Source organism: Echiichthys vipera (genome assembly GCF_963691815.1).
Source record: "Echiichthys vipera genome assembly, chromosome: 6".
In the NCBI taxonomy this organism is placed as follows: Eukaryota; Metazoa; Chordata; class Actinopteri; order Perciformes; family Trachinidae; genus Echiichthys; species Echiichthys vipera.
This window is the reverse complement of record NC_139831.1, coordinates 14291870-14311794: the sequence shown is the minus strand read 5'-3', so window position 1 is coordinate 14311794 and position 19925 is coordinate 14291870. Positions and strand designations below refer to the sequence as shown.

The following is a 19925-nucleotide window of genomic DNA, read 5'->3' as shown; positions in this document are numbered from 1 at the left end:
CCCAAATGAGCTTTATTGTATTGTAGTGTCCTCTGTTCTGAAACAGAAAATATACTCAGAAAATTCCGCTGGGTGCTCTCAGTGTCATCTATAACATATTTTGAGTATTTGCTTGCTCATATTTTTGGACTTTGACCCTAGGATTAACATATATGAATTTTGCAAACAGGCGTACTTCCCCTTTAAAGTCAGGCTCTCCAACATCCTCTTGTATAAATCATATTTTCCATTTCTCTCACTCTTGACCCAAAGACTCCCTTGTGTGTGCTTGAGGTTAACAAGGTTAAAATAAGGGTTTGTCCTCCGAATAGCATTAGCAATGCCATTCATTTAACATTCAAGCGGTATGTCTCAAAATATTAAGAAGTAGTGACCTTTAAAAGGAGCTATATGCAAAATAGTGAGGGAAAAGAAGTAGGGTGGGAATTGCCTACACACAGCTCTCACACCAATATGTGGAATAAAAAAATGTCACGGCCATATTCACTAACAAGCACGCTTGGCTGGACCGTCTATCACAACAAACAACAGTACAACTCAGATGAAAACACACACAAAGAGAGAGTGACTTTATTTTCTCAGGACACCATTACTCATCTATACTGTATATTTCTATAGGAAATAGTTGTTTGCTGCTTTATTAATGTTGTGAATAACAAGTACAGTGGCTATAAATAAAAATAGTTACAGTTTAACAGTTAATTTCCAAATAATTCAGTATACAAGTTTAAATATCTTGACAACAAACTGTCAGGGAGACTATTGCATTCAAGATGAGCTTTACAAAGATTGCTACATTTTTGTCTTTACCAGAGAGAGAGAAAGATACATGACTGTTGCAAAAACTATGCAGGTCAAGAATCCAAATACATCAACCCTCTGACCTCATTTCTAATGTTGAGGACTTTGAGAGATTGTTGTTTGGCCTATATTTGTTTTGTTCATGTGAACAAAAAAATAATAAAATGTGTAAGAGGACAAAGGTACGTCTATAGACATACTAAACTAACAAACGTAATCATATTTGGGTCAAGGCATCGTCTGCATCTGTCTGCGGTGCAACAACTTTGCCTGTGTGGCTGGACTTTGTACTTTTTGAGGAGGTTGCAGAGGCAAGAACTGTGTCTTTTGTACATCATATCGGTGAAGCAGTTACTGACACACAGTCATGACAGAACTGCAATAAATACATAAATCTGGCTCTTACCGATTATAACCAACCCCTGAATGAACTTGTGTATCGTTAGTTTTTTGTTCTTTGACCGTGTCTCCTTCAGAAGTCAACGTTAGCACTAACTTTGAAGAGGTTAGTTTAGCTTATTGTTTATTTGACAGGGACAATGTAACAATTGCACCGGATTTAGCTAACAGCTCATTTAAATCTGCAGTCCCACATTGCCCTTGTAAGCAGATAAAATTAGTGGTGTGAAGGAAATTATCAATTAAGTTGTGTCTTTTAAGTTGCATAAAGTGTTGTGTCCCTGCAGCTAGTAATCAGGTTTTTTATTTTTATGTGAGAGAGCATTAAGGGCACATTTTTCATATTGCATAACCGTATGTCATCAACAGTTTGCAACTCTTTTGAACTACTTTTGGAAAAAAGCAGTGACTTCTTGTTGACATTGCAGGATATGGACAATGCACGACACTGCATTACAGTGTGGCACACGCCTACAGTCGGCTCATTCAGCTCTGACTTTAATGTTGCCATGATGAATATGCTGACATTCAGAGGACACACAAGTTGTATATGTCTCCATGAAAAGCAGTCAGACTAAATTATTCCCCTGCATGCGATCCAACCGCATTGAGGCAGAGCTCGCTTATCCCAGCACAACCCCTAAATTTCCATCCGAAACAGATGTTTTTTTTTTCTCTCGCTCTCTTTTTTTCATTGCATAACACTCGTAATCCAACACAAACTCTTCTCTCGGCTGCCTGGTTTCAAGCTAACTCCAATCTTAAATTTCATTCCACACCTAAGGCTTTTCCCACATGTTTAATTATTGAACTGCACTTCAGGGGAAGTGATGTGGAATCACTGATGCTTCCACTCAAATCTGTGTTCTCGCCTTTTTTTTTTTTTGAAAATCCGGCGGAAGCCAAAAATGAGTGCAGGTCTTCAGTCGTTAACAAATGAATGAATGTGAACACGTCCTGCACATCAGCTAGTGAGCTTTTTACCAGGGGGGAGATCAATGTTTGATTGAATATTCTAAGAGTGTTAACATCTTGGTTTGAAGTGTTGCAATGCCATATTTAGTGCATGGTGAATAGTACAACCAAATCATGTACGTTTAGATGAAAAGCTCAAAAGATTTAAAGCAACTTGACTTTTAGAGGTGGAAGTCAACAAAAAGGTGTTGCCAACCTATTGTTAATAAAGGGACAAATGTCCTATTTTCCTGATTGGGCTCCGGGACCACCACTGAAAAGTTGGTTGATCGGTTTCAAATAAAAAGCCACATGCACTGAAAGATTCTTGAATACACTGTTCCTAAACCACTCCCAAAATAGAATGATAAAACAAGTGTTAAAGCAAAATAGTAAATCAACTCAAATCCCTAACTGTCTTCAGGCGTTTTTCTAAGCATCTGTAGCCTTAAGCGCTTACATGCTAACTGTGGAGCCAGATGATTTTGGGCTACATTAGCCACATTATCACAAGTATGATTAAACTGTAGAAGCCCTCCCTGCTGTAGCCGACCCCGCAGCCTCTTTTCATTTACATGCACAAGGTGTTTAGGTATTTGGGTGAGAAGTAGAAAGACTGACTCTAATTTAGCTCTCAAAAGAGCCATTAAACACCTGTCCCTCTCCTCTTTGCTACATTTAACACATATCCTCTGCAGTCAATACACCCCGCCTGCCACTAATTCAATTCACAATGCATTTCAGAGCAGCCCTATTGATCACATAGAAACAGTTTTTTGACACAAAACACTGTGAGGGATCAGTTTCATGGGGTAAAAGTGAGCCATGAGGAAGGCACCGTGTTTACACTGGTGCTATTTGATCTGTGGTGGTTATGTTGGGCCCGAGCTGAGGCTCTCTGTTCTCAGGGATGGATGGATGTGAGCCTGGTCTGCACACACCAGGGAAGCCACAGCATATCTAGTTACACACAAGCTGAACCGACTGGCTGCCAAACTGTCTGAAGGGAAATGCTACTAGGACAAACTGTTTTTTCACTCTGGCAGATTCCAATCCTCTGGCAACCAGCTATTATTACTTCACTGTCGTTTAGTGGTTGCACAGTTTTTTTTTTACTATGAGGGAGCACAAAAGTTAAAAGTTGTTTTGTTTTTCTGAAAAGGTCTCAATGAGCATGACAATGTACCAAAGTCCCTCTGTCTGAAGTAAGAGCCTTGTGGCTCACTGCGACTTTGTGCTGAATTTCACGTTTAATGTGAATGTAATGTCACTGAAATCACATGCTGCTACTCTGACCGTGTAAACACAAACAGGGCTCACAAAGCTGAACAGAAATCACTGTCGACATCACAAATAGGATGCTGTAGCTCCAATTCCCAAGAAGTTAGTTTTGCGAACAGCCGTGTTGTTTACTCTGAAATGAGAGGGATTTCCACATTTATGGTAACCTCCTTTGGTGGAATTATATTACAGCTCCTGCAAAAAAACATGTGAACTAGCATTCATTCCACCTGCTTAAAATTGTCTGCTGTTTAGTTAAAAGGTATGAAATAATAATACTGTAAAATCACAATGAATTTAACTTTCCTATCAGGAGTCTGTGATGGTGTCACATATCAAATCAGTTTCACTTTCCATTCATACGTGGACAGGGTTCATGAACAAAAGACAAGTGCGTCAACGCATCGTATTATGTAAACATAAGGTTTATTGCAAATGTGCAGTTGTATCCAAACACCATAGTGAACAACCTTTTTGGAGGATACTTTACAGCAACAATACCGTTATCTTTACAAAACGCATACAAACTTTAGCACTAGCTACAAACACTTCCTGTGAAGTTTTACACATGGTCCTGGTTTTCTCAGCTTCTGTTGTTGTGAGAGAAAAAAAAGGCAAAAAGTCTTTGGTAGCTAGAAAAAAAACAACAGAGCTCAGTGTGGAAATGTGTTCCTCTCTTACTAAGAACAGGCACTGTTGTCATGCCATCGTTTTCAAGTTGGCATCCGAGCGAGAAACGGACCAGATACTGGACGACGCTGCTAAAAGTCAGGAGTGCATCTGCAGCAAAAAAATCTGTATGCTAATCATCTCTGCAATGTTTACCTCAGGACATTTCAACTTTATATACATTGTAGTTATCCTTTACTGTGAAGAACTAGGCAGATATGGTGGGGCAGATATGGCTGCCCCCCCCCCATGATTACAAAAAAATATTTTAAGACCAATGCACCTATTTTTATAACAAGCAACTGATTTTTGTTCAGAATCACAAACAAAAAAACAGAAGATAGAGCACGATTAAATTCCCCCATAAGCAGCAAGCCCCAACTGCAGGCGACACAAGATTAGATTTTAGGAATCATGACAGTATTCTGATCAGTCTACTGCAGCAGTCCACCAGCTCTAATAGGCTATACTGTGTTAACCTCCACCTCTGTTGCCATAGCTTATCCTGTTGATTATTCTTGTTATGCTTAAATGTGCATGAAGACATGAGCAATACATTGTAGGTTCAGGAAAAGTCTAAGTTACGTGGCTGAAATGTGTGGCTTGAAAATTGTATTTTTAAGATCGGAAAAATCCACATTGTGGGGCTCTTCTCGTTGAGACACGGAGGACCATCTCGGATGAGTCTCCTCTGGGTGAGCGGGTAGCTACGTTCCCCCATCACTTTCCAAGTTAGCACCTGCAGGGCCAGCCCGATCAACGCCTCCTCGCCCCTTCTCTCTAGAGCGAAGGGTGTTTTGTCGGAAGGGTTTCGGCTAGGCGGGGAAAGACCCCTGCCGTCTGAAAGCAAGCGGTCAACCCTCTCTCTATTCTTAGCGCTTTTGTCTACACAGAGAGACTATGACAAAGAGTTGGACGGTATCAGAGGACGGGCCCGACACCGCACCAGTCAGAGCGTCTTTCTGTTTTATGCTCATCAGTGTCAACAGTTCTTATGTGTCCCATCGATCATTTACAGCCCCGATGCTTCTCCCTTCACTGTTACGAAGGGTTCTCGGCGGCGGCGATTTTGTAACACTTAGGTTCAAAATGGAGGTCCATTACTGTAAAGAGACAGTGGCTCTGCCCGCCCCAAGGCAGAGCCACTTATACAGCAGAGCCAGTGCTGAGGACGCAGGGTTGATGCTGCTGCTGGTGGTGGTGGTCCGGGGTCACCTGGACGCTCATATTGTCCAGGGGCAACAACGCGTCCGTCGGGATGCGAGACTGGAACTTCTCCATCTGCTCCGGACTGGCCAGGTTCTTCAGCAGGTAGTTTTCCCGCTCCAGCTGGTTGTTCTTCTCTGCCAGCTCTTTGATCTGCTCTTTGAGGACCTCCACTTCCTCACGCACCGCATACATCAAGTGGTTCTTGACAAGATCCTGTCATAATAAAGAAGAAGAAGATGGATCAGTTTAGATACAAAAACAGAGAAATGTTAAGGCTGATGTGCTTGGCTGCACAGCTGATGTGTGTGCTAAAGAAATGATGGGGTTTGCTGTCAGAGAATCTCTTCTGCACCACTTTGTCCATTGACTGGGACAGATCTCTTGTGAGATACAGTATACAGCAATGTATAAATCTTACAACTTTGACTCAGGGGTGTTTTCAATAATTCTGTGTTGCAAAAGTGTTATCAGTCTGTGGGTTTTTTGGAGTTCCTGCAGTCTTCTTCAGTTGTTTTCTACTTTGACCCATGAATAAAGCATGAGTAGCCTGGGTAGGTAACAGAGCATTTATAGAGAGCTGCTTATGTGCAGAATGCATAGGGGAAACTGCATTTTGAAGAGGTCAGTGGGTCACAGCTATCCTATCCTGTACATGCTGACGTACACAACAGTTTCTTTTAGGACAAAATCTGATCCATCAACTGAACTGAACACGTGTACTGTATTAGTGCAACCTATTTTCATGTCTTTGTGTGGTGTTTGAGTTTCTCTCATCTTACCATCGCCTGTTCAATCTTGTTGTCGATGGCCACAACGCTAGCACCAGAGGCACTGCAGAAGAGAGGGGGAAAGAGGGCATAAATTAACGGTTCAAAATCCACAACTGCCTTTAACTTTTAATGCCAACTCAACCCCAAAAAAACATCTCGCTGCTTCCTTAATCTGTTGGTCTTTGACAGTGAAACAGAAAGGAAAACTTTTCACCCTGCTGTTGTGCAATTCTTTTTTTAAAGGTATAAATTGTAGGTTAACTGCTTTGAGAGTAAGATCAGACTTTTATTTAGGTGTTGTTAGAAGAGCACAGAATGAATGAGGAAGTGGCCTGTAGTGAAATAGCTCCATGCAGTTGTCTGTTCAAAGTCCAAATAAACAGAAACAGCAGAGAAAGACAGCTGAGCACACAGCATTTTAGGTTTACAAATTATATCACACATTGCACACGAGCCTTTTTCCTTTTGACCCGCTAAACGAATACACATTAGATGCTGGAGGCCTGCAGTAACTTTAGAAGCCTCATCCTCAGATTTATAACTAAGTCTTTCTTATTATTCTCATTATTAATTATTGACGAAATTATGTATTACAACCAAGCACATGTGGCAACCGTGTCGCATATTTACCTGTTGTCAAGTTTGACCGATACAACGTCTCCTCCGACTAACGAGGAGAAGAACGAGATGGAGAAGTTATGCAACTGGTAGACGGCCACCTCCATGGTTGTTTTGCCGAACATCTCCGTGCTCATGTTGAGTACCAGACTCGTTTGGATTACGCTTCTCGCCACGTTTGCGACTGGTTGGTAACCTAAATGTATATCCGGATTTGTTTTCGTTTCTCGTAGCGATGCACTAATAAGTCGCTGCTGAGTGACTCGAGCGCAGTGCTGTGTCGGTGTGTGTGAGCTTCGCCGGTTTAAACAAGCGACTGTCTGATGCTATTTCTGCCACCGGCCGCTATTTCAACGGCTTGCCCCCTGACGTCATCTGACGCCCGCATATATTAGTCAAATGAGTTGGCGGGTCAAATTTTGTGGTGCGTTCCCGTGTCGTAGGAAATATTGCATTCAATAAACCCCCACCTCTTTTTTTTTTACACAATAAACCTCGAGAAAGGGGAGATAAAGTACGACAAGTACAATACCGGCTCTAGTAGAATATTGCTGTTTTATGAGACTTTGACTTTTACACTACTAGTCAGGGGAATGTTGTTTTTTTTACTCTGTGGTGATGCTTTTGTGCAGAATCGAGAGTAAAATGTAAGATAAGATAAGATAATCCTTTATTAGTCCCACAGAGAGGAAATTTACAGTGCTACAGCAGCAAAAGAAGAAAGTGCAAATAACAAAAGCATCAATAACAGATGCAAAATACAACATATAATAATAGCCACATGTACACAGTAAAAACCAAAACAAATTAACAGTTAAAAAAGGGTGGGGGGCAAGTGACAGTAACACATACAGCCATTAAATATGAAGTTGAGTAAACATATTGCATGTTGTTAAAGTAGTTTAAAGATAATAATAACTTTATGCATACATCACCTTTAAAAACAAACGTTTTTGCATTGCTTTAACAGACAGAGCAAAGGCAAAAGCACATAAAAAGCCATACACAGATACATATATCCACATCAACAAGGCAAGATAAATTAAAATATTCATGTTTTTTTAAAGTATGGTATTTTTAATTTCGATTTCTGGTTGTTTATGGCAGGCAGAAGGATGGATCCCATCAAAAACCAATGGAAGCCAAAACAACTTAGTTTTAAAATACACCTCTCAACCAGTTGCTTTATTAAACAAAACAAACGCCATAAAAAAAACAATGAATTTTAGGTTGCATTGCCGTTTACGAGTAGTAAACAAAGTTGACAATCGAAAAAAACGAGTTTCAGAGGAGCATTTGAATGCAGCAATAGGCTGCATATGCCCTGCTTCTGAACTTCACCTCGTCTGCAGTTAACCCACAGACCGAAATACCTAAGCTGCTCAGTGCAACTAACAACATCATAACAACCACTGGAACAAATGTAGAACTAATCATATCTCTGGGTAAATAAGACACTCATGCAGCTAATAAATAAAAACTCGATTTGTCCACAGAAAGGTTGCATCAGGATTCGTATCATCTGATGATCACGTGAATCAATGAATTTAGGCCTCTTTAACAAGAGATTTTTGAGTGTCCTTAGAGTCTATGTGTCCTTTAAAAAGGAGTCATTTGGCCTATTAGTTCTCGATTTGCCAAGTATACACTTAAAATACATAGGCTACCCATTTTGTCTTGATAGCTTTTACTCTAATGACAACAATAACATTTTGTTCCCATCACTTATTGTTGTTTGTTGGTCTTCATACTAGCCTATAACGGAATGTCCTGTACCATCCGAACATATGTGGGCCTCTTCATTGCATGTATGTACTTTTCCACCCTCTCTCCCGGTAAATTTCCCTCTTCACTCTATCGGTCTCTAGTGGTGAATGTGCAGAATACATCGGCCTGTAGGGGACATTGAATTACAAAGGCTCTGCCGGGCACATTGTTTATCACGGAATTTTCCATGCAACTTTTCCTGCTTCCATAAATAAATGATGCCAGGTTGTTTTTTCCTGCTTGGAAAACATGTGAAATTATCAAAGGGCATTCTTCATTCATTCATCCAGTAATTTAGAAATAATCACATGCCATAGTCTAATAGTTTATATCACACTGCAGTTAACTCTAATGTGTGGACTAAACAACAAAGCAGTCAGTGATTTAGGATAACATATGGTAATGCATGTGTTCTGTGTACTACCACTTGTGTTTAATTGTATGAATAATTTGTTGAATGTATATACTTCGCAATCGTTTGAACTTGCATGTTACAACGTGAGGCAAACTGTGATGCATCCTGCAAAGTATAATAAACGACTTGTGGCTGCAGCCAACCACAGAAGACACAGAGAAAAAACAAACCTGCAGTTATCTGTTATCTGTCTTTTCACGGCATTTTCCACTGAGTACTGGCAGGTCTATTGAGCAATAGACCTTGTTTTCAGTGAGGCGTCCAGGTTTTAATAGCCTCAATGTAATTGCTCTGTGTCTCTCAGCTGACACATTACATTCCCCTTTGCTGTTTCAATTATCTGATACGATACTGATAATAAGCCAATTAAATTAAATTAAATGTCTACTGGAGAGCCTTTGTTGTCACCAGCTAGTCAAAATAACTAGCTGCTGAGTGGGTCTTAAGTTCAAAACAGCCATTAAAAGTGGTTCATGTGTATCCCATGAAATCCACATTTTATATGTATAATAACACTATAAAAAAACATTCCGTACACACTTCCTTGAAGGTTGCACTGCACAGGAAAATAACAAATGATCCGTAGCGGTGGACTTTTTGATCTCTGCATAGCAAACTAAGGTCTGCCACGTATTTTGGAGAAAAAAGGAGTTGTGTTATGTAACAAAATAATTTGAGAGGAAAAGCTGACTTCTGGTACGCCTAACAAGGCTAGGCAGAAAGCACATTGACTGGGTATTAGTGCTCATAGTGGTTGTCGTCTCAGATTTTGTGCTGTGACAGTACAGCTGCCAGGTTTAATATCAGGCCTTGTTGTGGCAATGAGGGGCTGGTGAATTACCTAGCCCCGCTGTGATAGTCCCATTTAGAAGGGGGGAGTCACACCGATTGCCTGTGGCTCTGCCAAGATGCACGGATAGAAGCAACAGACACTGGGGAGTATTTGTGCACGGTTCAAGTAAAATATACCTACAGTAATGAGTCACATGCAGTAAGATGACAACAGTGCAAACGAGATGCTCGTAAACCTTCCTGTTTTGCCTGCTTTATTCACAGTTTAATAACTGCTCCTACACAAAACTTGAAAGTTTAAAGGTACCTTATTGTGCTCATTTTCAGCTTCAAACTTGTATTTTGGGTTTCTATTAGAACATGTTTGAATGCTTTAATGTTCAGAAAACACAGTATTTATTTATCATACTGTCTAACTAAACATCTCTGTATTCACCCTCTGTCTGAAAGAGGTTTTAGCACCAGAGCGTTTCTGAAATGTCCCATTTCACACTATGGAACCCGAAGTGCCACAGATATTAACCTATACTGCCTTTTCCAGAAATAAAACCCCTTCATATTTCTGTGGAACTCTTACTGCCTGACCATGTTTGGTGCATGCCAAATCCAGTGAGTCACTCTACATCTAGGCGATGGGCCACAGTTTCCATCAGATGTCCCTTGTGCAAGAGCCAACCGCGCATTATATAATACTGTGATTCATCTGCACCCATGGCTGAAGAAGAGTGGGGCTGAGACATGCCGCCAGCATCCCGGCTTTTGTTTTTGACGCACCAAATTCAAGATGAACACAACACAGCCCAATAAGAAACACTGCTGGTCAAAGCCACAGATAAAACAAGTTTGAGATCACTTCTTGCTCAAAATTGAGCCTTTCTGTTCTTTTTACTGTGTCCCATCTGCACTCTCGTAATTAGGAATGCATGGCGTGAATGAGTGTGTGGCCTAAGAACACACAGCCCTGCCATAGGCTGCAGCCAGAGGCTGTCTCAGAGGAAGCAGTCAGTGTGGGCACGAGCAGCTACAACCATGAATACTGATCACTCTACATACACCAGGACACCCAGGGGCACTCATTATTATCACATCACCTTCTAGTCTCTTGAGTCATGAATAGAAAAAGAAACAAGGCACATGGCCTTGGCCTTGCACATGAGGTTTTTCAATAAATTTAACAGGCTGTCAATTTCTGCCCTTGAATTGCATCTAATATAACTTAATGTGACAGCTTGTATCAAACATGCACTACATTCAGAAGGTGACAACGGGACTGACATTGTTATCCGAGGGTTAGTAGAGATATCACTTTCAACACCAAACATTAGAGAGAAAATACAGAAGATGACTTTCAACAACACGATCACAAAGGTTTATTTCAAATACTTAATTAGTTAGGGTGGCACAACAACTTGTTAAACAAAGAAGATGTTGCAGTGTCATTTCCGGTTCTGTTATATCCTCTATTTGGTACGATTGAGCAGTAGAAAAACTGTTCCACTGAATTCCAATCCATTTCATGACAAATACTGCATCCACAACTCTCCATCATTTACTGGCACACTGCCGTTATCACCCATCTTCTCCTGAACCGTCTGTGCACATCTGTCACTGACACACTTCACTTCACTGTCATGTCAGATATCCTCTCACACAAGTCAAATTCTCTGACTATGCTGTGCCCCCTTCCCCCACTTACCGCGGATCTGGCCTCTTGAACAGACTCGGTGAGTAAGGGGGCGAGTAGCTCATAGCTCTCTCAGGATAGCTGAAGTGCTGGTAGTGGCAGCAGAATCTGTGGGACGGTTCAGCCAGGTGTAGGGGTAGGGCGCACACCGTCCTGGGAGAGGGCGGCATAGCCCAAGCAGGTGCGATTTCAGTGGGACGCGTCTGAGAGTGTCCCATTTTGGCTTCCAAATGGAGGGGCTGCTCACGAGGTAGGCTCCCTTTGACTGTTCGCTCACTGTTCTGCTGTCGTTTGTTCTCAACAACTGTGTTTTCACAGCACAAAGAGACAATTGACAAGCTCTGGCAATACCCCTGGATATGTAGCCATGACTGTGAGTGCCACGCTCCGACTGGCACTCATACTCTATGGTGTGTCTCCAATCTAGTGGAACACAATGCCCAAGAGTCACAATGAAAATTATAGTTTCCTGAAACGGTGACAATTGTTTCATCTCTACACCGCCAGAGCATCTGTTTCAGGCAGACAAAGCAAAAGATCTTTCTCTGAGTGTACCTGAACAATCTTCATGCCTATCTGTATAACTCATTCATTCAGTAGATGTAATAAAACACATAGTTAGGCCATTGTTCCATGATGTGAAACAAACTTGTTCTCCATATAATGACCTTATCCAGCACCGGACATTCCAGGACACTAAAGGCAGCCAAATAAGTGTTGCTGTCTTATATGATCACTTATATGAAATGGCTTTGGAGGGAAATTGTTACGCCACTGCTCAAAATTTGTTTGTATATCCATCTGAGGCCAATGAATTAGCTGGGTGGTACTTTATGTAACATTTCAGATTGCATGTCTGGCCTTCACAATCCTCTAAACACTTTTAAACTGTGATTAAGTGGGTTTGTCAGTTTCCGTAATCTAGCAATGTTACAAGAGCTATTGCCACTGGTAAAGGTGTAGCAGCAAAGGTAAGCCGCTCCCATCATGATTAATTGCATGCTGCTTTCAGGTTTGACAGTTCTGTGTTAAAGTCTCACACCTCTGTCTGGATTTAATCCATCTTTCTGACAAGTGGAGGGCTTCAACATTTGATATTGTATACCGATTGTGATGCCCAGACAAGTGTTGTGTTACAAGACAAACAGTCGTGTATAACTAGTATTCTGCATGTTGTCAAAGATGTTTCTTTGGTTTGCAACCTTTGTATATTGCCATTTATCAGTAGATAGGTTTTAATGGAACCTTTTGTGACACTGAAGTGCCAGCAGGTACTTTTTCTTCCCCCTATTTCTTATCACTCTCCCTTTTCCTACGTCCGTGGGCCTGTTTTTCTTTTACCGGTATCGTTTGTCGGCATCCGTCATTCATACTACCTTATGACAGCAACGGCAAGCTATTTTGTTGAGTTGTAAGCTTTTTTATTGCTTTGCCTCTTAGCAAAATTCTCTCTGGTAAGCAGTGATGCAGTGTAACAATTACTTTATTTGTATAGGGCTTGTATTGTGAAAGGTAAGAACAAAGGAGAGAAGCTGTAAGCTGTGGAGGGCAAGAAAGAGTTTTCTGTCTTGGTTCAGACTACGATGCCTCCGTGTTATTATTTGATTACCTTCATAAGTACAGGCGCAACTCAAACACTTACTTTGTGCAAACAACGAAAGCGAGGCTTATGGATAACCGATCTAAACGCCGGTGGTGTCATTATTCTATAGGCATTATATTGTGCAATTAACATTTACTTCATAATTAGTTAATAAGTTATTAAGTTATATAATACTGTGATTCATCTGCACCCATGGCTGAAGAAAAGTGGGGCTGAGACTTTTAAGTTATTAAAAGTTATCTGTTGCCACTTATATATACTTATATGCAGAGGAAAAGTCAAGCGGTTACATTGAGGTGCTTCAGAAATGGGATTCTACAGTGTACCTTTAGAAGAATAAGAATATTAATTAAAGAATTGGATTGAAAAGATAACCTTCTGAAGAGAATATTACCACACACCCTCCAAGTCAACAAGATGATATTTATATTTCCTTGAAGCGTTGGAATTTCAGGTTCACTCAGTTCACTTTCTAGCAGTCACTGATCACAATCATAACTCAGCAGTTCAGCTGTGTGTGAATGGGCTTGCACAGCATCAGCAGAGGGAATGGATGGCTTGCACTGGGTATGTTTACACCCATCATGTCAGGAGCTATTCACTTAAACAAGAGCGAGCACATTTAATCCTTTTATATTCGGCTCATTCAAACTCAGGTGGAGGGTTTTTCTTTTCTTTCTTTTTTTCCCTCCTCGTCTCCAATTTCTTGAGGTTTTACATTGCAATTACATTTACATTTATTCGTGTTAATGTAGTACTTGTTTTTATACTTTCCAAATATACATGTATTTTATTTATTTTTCTGCCTCCAGCAGATGACATCATGCTGTTGTTTCTTTACAGTCTTTTGCAAAACATAGGGAGCTTCTTGTTTTTGTTTTTTCTGGCACACAAATGACAATTATCTTCTAACACATATGACCAATACCGTCTCTTTCTCTCTCTCACACACACACACACACACACACACAAACACCTGCCATAATAAGAGTGACTGATAAGGCAATTCATCATAATGACAGTGGTGGTTTCGGGCCTGATTATATATTAGTTTAAAAGTCAAAACCTTATGTCATGAATTGAGCATTGCTGTGAGTCCAAGCTGCTGTGTAAAGCAGTTTGGCTAAATGTTGGTTACAGGCGCCAAAACACCAACTTTTTAATAGGCTGTACTTAGCTACAGAATGGTTTTAATTACAGTATGATTATGGTAGGAAACATAGACGCATTTCCTTCTCTGTATATCCTGAAAGGCAGCTGGGACATACGTGTGTGTGTGTGTGTGTGTGTGTGTGTGTGTGTGTGTGTGTGTGTGTGTGTGTGTGTGTGTGTGTGTGTGTGTGTGTGTGTGTGTGTGTGTGTGTGTGTGTGTCCATTTGTACTCAGAATCTGCTAGGAGCTGTGATATATCAGTCCTGGATAACATGCTATTATTACCACCAAGACGAGGAGGAAGGAACCGCTCCTCGCCATGTTTCTCGAGACAACACTAAGGGCCACTTTAATGCTTAATTTCTGCTTAATTTCAGTTCATACAAAGTGATAATAAGTTCATTACAGTAGCCTTCAGCTGCAACTAATAGCAGTTTACAGCAGGACACGCAATACTAGCTAATGGTGTTGTGTGCAGTATATTGCAGTTAACAAGCTTGGGGACTTGGCAGCATCTGGCACCAGGCTGTGATTCAGCAGACAGCCTCAGGGCCATAAGGTAAAGATTTACCTTGTGCCATAAGTGGGAGAATGTCGTGGCTAAATTTACTGCGTAAATGCATGAAATATAGCCAAGATCCTTAGGAGCGTGTTACGGGAATATCAAAGTATGGTGAACCCCTGTCATACCACATTCTTCCCCCAACCTGCCTTTAACAGAAATAACAGTGTGTTCTAGCCTGTAGCCCATAGGATTCCCATCTGTGTTTCAGTGCATACACACACACGCACACACACACACACACACACACACAAACACACAATTGTCTGCTGTGGAAGATAAGGGATTAGACTGTCAAGAGCTAAGTGTTCTCACTAATGGCTCTGTGAATGCTTTACAAAAGGCCAAAGGTTGTTGACGAATTGGCCATACAGTATTGCATAGGAGTGGATGTTGTTTTTAGCTATGTCAAAGCCGTTTGACGCAATATATGTCGCTTAGATTACCAGAAACTCTTATGAGGAAACTGTTGAATTGCTTTTTCTTTTTGTCCAGTGTAATTAGATACACACCAGTACAATTTATTTACATTTCTCATCTAAAATATCCTGACTCTATATTTCTGGAATAATAAGAAAAAAAAAACAGAGTAAAGCATGCTTTGTTTACTCTTACAAAACATTAAAAGATACTTAGAAGACTGGTTTAAAAACACACTGAGTGGCAGTGGCTGGCACTTTGCATGACACCTTTGATAAACACACTGTATGCTGGATCATGTCCCAGAACCAAAGTTTACAGAGTTCATCGCCATCTGTCCATATTCATCTGCCCATGTTACTTAAGTGAATTGTATACCTCAGCTGTCGTAGTTGGTGTGGTTATGTGTATCTATGTCTAATCTGAGTCACTTTCAGCCACTGCATGCTGACACCCCACTCATGAGTACAGTACATACTGCACTCAAATCCATAAGACTGTGGTGACGCTGGAAAATAGAAATCTATTTGCGGTGATACACACAGAATCGCTCTGAGGCAAAGCAGTGTGTAATGCATACTGCACTATCACCTCTAACTTGGCAGGTTTTCTTTTTATTGAACAATCTTAAGCTACAGTGTGCTACATGTGAAATTCTAACATCAGTAAGTCATTACAAAAAACTATTTTGGAGCTGTATGTTCATCAGAAGCAAAACTAATGTCACCAAGGAGGTTGGCAGCATTTGCGCTGTATGTAAATTTGTCTACTAAATGATGGCTGAGCATCTTTTTATGGCACCATCTGTTTCTATAAGTAAATATGTGCTAAATGATGGCTGGTTAGTTATGGCCCTACCACCTAGTTGCTTTACAGCGCAAAACAGTGAAAAGTCTCCATGAGTTTTTCAAATTATTTTTTGCTTCCTGTGAATTGCCTCTTCTTGTGCCTTATGTCTGTAACTGTTTGTCCTTGTGCTGCTGGTCTCCCTTGAAAAAGAGATTCTTAATTTAAATGGAACTCTGCATTTTAATAAAAGTTTAATAATAAATAAAAGTAGGGCATATGATGTAAGAAACGTATGAAAAAACTGACTTTGAGAGTATTTTTTGTAGGGAAACAACAGAATGAGGGATGATGAGAAGTAACTGTGTCCTCATAATAAATAATGAGTAATTTTACTGATTCAGTCAGGCTGAAAACAAGTAATAAAATCACCTAGAGCAGCCTTTGGTCCAAGTTTGACAGATGAAAAAAGTGTCCCTTGTTTACTGATAACATCCTTGGTAAATGATCTTGCACTATATGTGCCTCTAGTCTAAATACTCAAAGTTCCACATTCACTCCTTCATATTGCTGCCATGCAAGGTTCCATCTGCTCCTCAATCTTCCTTTTCCGTTCCTTTTTCCTTTTCTTTTTTACATTTTTCCTTCTTCTCTAAAGTATCCCTCACTCTAATTTTCCCACCTTTTTTTTAAATCCATTCCTCCTTCTCAACCTCAACCTCAGCCCCTTTCCATCTCCTCACTTTCCTCATCGTTTTCTGGCCGTGTCTGGCTGAGCTTGCAGCTGTGTGACCCAAGTCAACAACAACTAGGACAACACTGGAGGGGGGAGGGGGCAGGGCCCTCAATGAGCTGTCCCCTGATGGGTGCTTGTGTGCTTGCTCGTGTTTTTGTTTTGCCCGCGTGTATGTCGATGCGTGCGGTTCACCACACGCTTGTATACGTGCATTCTCATACACGCCTGGCCTTATCAGCATGATCTGGATTTAACTGGATGATAGGCACCCTGCTAACTATCACTGTCAGCATCATCCAAACACAGATCTATTCCCACAGACTCCAGCAGGCTTCTCTGCGGAGCATTAAAGCGAATCCTTTGTCACCTGCGAGATGACAATGGAGAAACGACTAATTTCCCACGGATGATTTGAGACAAGTCATTGGCGGTCATTGCTGAACGAAAGTGAATTTACAGCTTTAGCAGCTACATGAATGATAATCAAATATTCTTACATGTGACTAGGCATTTAAAACAGACAAACATATTTCATGTTTTATTTTTGTCAAATATTTCCTAAAACAGTTGGCACTAGACATTTTTTAATTTTTTGCCATCTGTCAAGCTCTTTCTGCCCTGGAGTGAATCACATCTTTAAAGCTTTATTTTAGGATTCTTATGATGAATCAACTAGGACAAATAATCTGCTTGAAAGAGTTGTAAAAGAAAGTTATATCAATATACCAATATGTCAGTCATTTCCTTGTAATGTCACTTGCACAATCATAGTATTTTTTAAATCTGTGTACCAAGTCAGAGAAAACCAGTGACCAGGGCTGCGTTTCTACCACGTTGCTCATATTTCCCTGAGGAAGTTTAATCAGCCTACCTTCCTTCGATCTCTTCAAGCCCAACAAATTATATTATTCTCCTTCAACGAGACCACAGGAATGACTCGGATCATAATTCAATCAGCTTTCCTATTTCCAAACACGACATTCTCTGACGAGCCCCCAGGCAAGAGGGCTGTAAATTTAAAAGGTGATGACAGAATAACAATTGATCTCCTGGTGGTATATGGTATATAGCAACTTCGTATATAGAACCACACTGTAGTAAACAGATACTGGGGGGAGATGAAACCATAGAGCACCCTGAAAACGAAGCAAATACTTAAATTGTTATCTGATCTGATGAACTATAGGCGCAAATACAGGGCACTATGTTCAAAGCAGGAATAGGAAAATGAATAGAAGCAGGACATTGACCACTTCTACTTGGTACTGAATGTACTCTCCAGATATTTAACGTCCACTCCAGGGATTCCAACCCCCCCGTTTCTGTTTTTTAACTTTGGGCAACACTATTGAAAACTTGAATTGCTGCAGACAATCTGTGCGGTCTGACATCAAGCTACACTGCATTCATATGTAAATATGCACATAAATTTAGCCAAGCTATACTGTTGTATTAAAAGCATTCTCAGGCCACTTTTTACTGTGTCTCAAAGGGGGACCTGATATAACTCAAAGTGCAGCTGTGAAGTGGTGCAACGGGGAACTCATGTATATTCAGCGCCTCGTCTAATTCTCCCTTACAAATAGCCTCACAAATTAAAACCATTCAACGTTTGAGAAACCACAGGGGCAATAGGTCTACGCAGTCCCACAGAGGTACAGTGTGGATCACATGCAAACGGAATGGAGGGCTGACGAACAAGAGAACATGATGTACGCACTGTTTCTTCAGCCTGTCTGCATGGTGAGGATCCCCCACCGACAGAGGACAGGCAGAGACAGACGAGGACACGGCCAGATGTGCGGGCCCCATTCTACTGAGTCTTGAAAGGAAATATGTTAGACTTTAATAGAAGAAAGCTTCAAGAATCGTTAATGAGTGCAATTATAGCAGCTACATCTCATACAGGAGGAAAACTGCAATGTATGTCCAGATGTCGGCCACCCGCGTGAAGACTATAAAACAAATATGTTCACACTATAAACACACTTATTACATCACCATTCTCACTGCTAAATTCTGGAAAGTCAATGAGGACTTATCTGTGTTTATTACAATAGAAATAACAGCAGCCTTCAAATGCTTTATCTGTTCGAAAGTCTTAATCTAAGTTTTAAATGGTTAAAAAAATGTAAAAACATAGCATCACATTTTTCAGGCAGAGTTAATTGTATGTTTGTTGTCACAGGTTGTTTTTTTTTAATTTGTCAAACTAATTTAAATTTGTATACCTTTGTATTCTTTTTTTGACATGCCTGAAAAAAATTCAGAAATAAACATTACATTATATGTGATCATTAGGCATATATGTTAACTAATATTTTCTTATGAAGCAGTAATCACTGGGTAATGTGATTACATAACATGTACATGTATGTAATGTATGTATACACTTTCTTACAAAGGATGAATCCAGTCCAATCCCCCACAGCATCCACAATTAACTTTTTTCTTTTACAATATTCAGTCAAATAATTCAAACGTGTCATTCTGATGTGCTTCATTTGTGTGTAACCTACATCATTGTTTCTATCTATAACTGATCTTGAGCAATGTGTTACACTGCATGGCTGTCCATTACTCACATGCTGCATTTAATATGTTTAATGGTTTACGTCTTTACTTGATGATATGCAATTATACAACAAACTATAGGGCTTCCTAAGAGTGTTATATAACAGTACATCAATCACTGCACAGACTTGTAGGTCAGATTCTACTGTGGAGATGCCTATGTGGCTATTGATTAACTAAGAGCTATGTAAGTGTCTCCGCTCTAAGGTGCTGTGGGACTGTGTATTGCATCATGTCAATGGCACTACGTCCTTGTTGTAATTAGACTTTGATTGACAGTGTCGTTAGGTCGAAGTTATATGGAATTTCACACATACAGTATTTTAATTTAATGTGGTTAATGTGGATATTTCTATTACCACTAGCCAACACTTACGGGTATGTCTCAGCTCTGCTTTTTGAAGGGAATTAATAAAAACCTCTCCACACCTCAAATTTTCAACTTTTGTTTTTGCTCGACTGATATCAGTTCAGCACAATTTAAAGTGTAACACAAGAGCACTATTTCAGGATGTGACTCAGCCAAGGGGAAGGATCAGCATCAAAAGCCGCTGCATGATCCAAATAAACTGGGAACATAGTGATATCTGAGCTGAAAGGTTGTTTGGGAGTTTACAGGAACCCCAGCCTTTCCTGCCTTCAAAAAGCCAAAAGGCCTGCCTCGTGCACAAAGACGCAAGTCTTGTAAGCTTCACTGATTGGTCATTTGAGGGATTTTTTGGGTTTGTTTTTC

The 19925-nt window shown here is 40.4% G+C and overlaps 1 protein-coding gene across 2 annotated transcripts in view; it reads right to left on the bottom strand.

Annotated features, from left to right (window-relative positions):
- Positions 1 to 3853: 3853 nt before the first annotated feature.
- Positions 3854 to 19925, bottom strand: part of tsc22d3 (TSC22 domain family, member 3) — a 37846-nt gene continuing 21774 nt past the window's right edge. Inside the window, exons 1-3 of one of the 2 annotated variants that reach the window (XM_083915816.1) lie at positions 6714 to 7005; positions 6093 to 6144; positions 3854 to 5526 (exon numbers count right to left, since the gene is read on the bottom strand). In XM_083915816.1, the coding sequence (XP_083771942.1) occupies positions 5251 to 5526; positions 6093 to 6144; positions 6714 to 6838 (453 nt within the window). In that variant the 5' untranslated portion in view covers positions 6839 to 7005 and the 3' untranslated portion in view covers positions 3854 to 5250. Of the gene's footprint in view, positions 5527 to 6092; positions 6145 to 6713; positions 7006 to 19925 lie in introns of those variants that run through there. The other variant, XM_083915815.1, reaches the window with a different exon arrangement.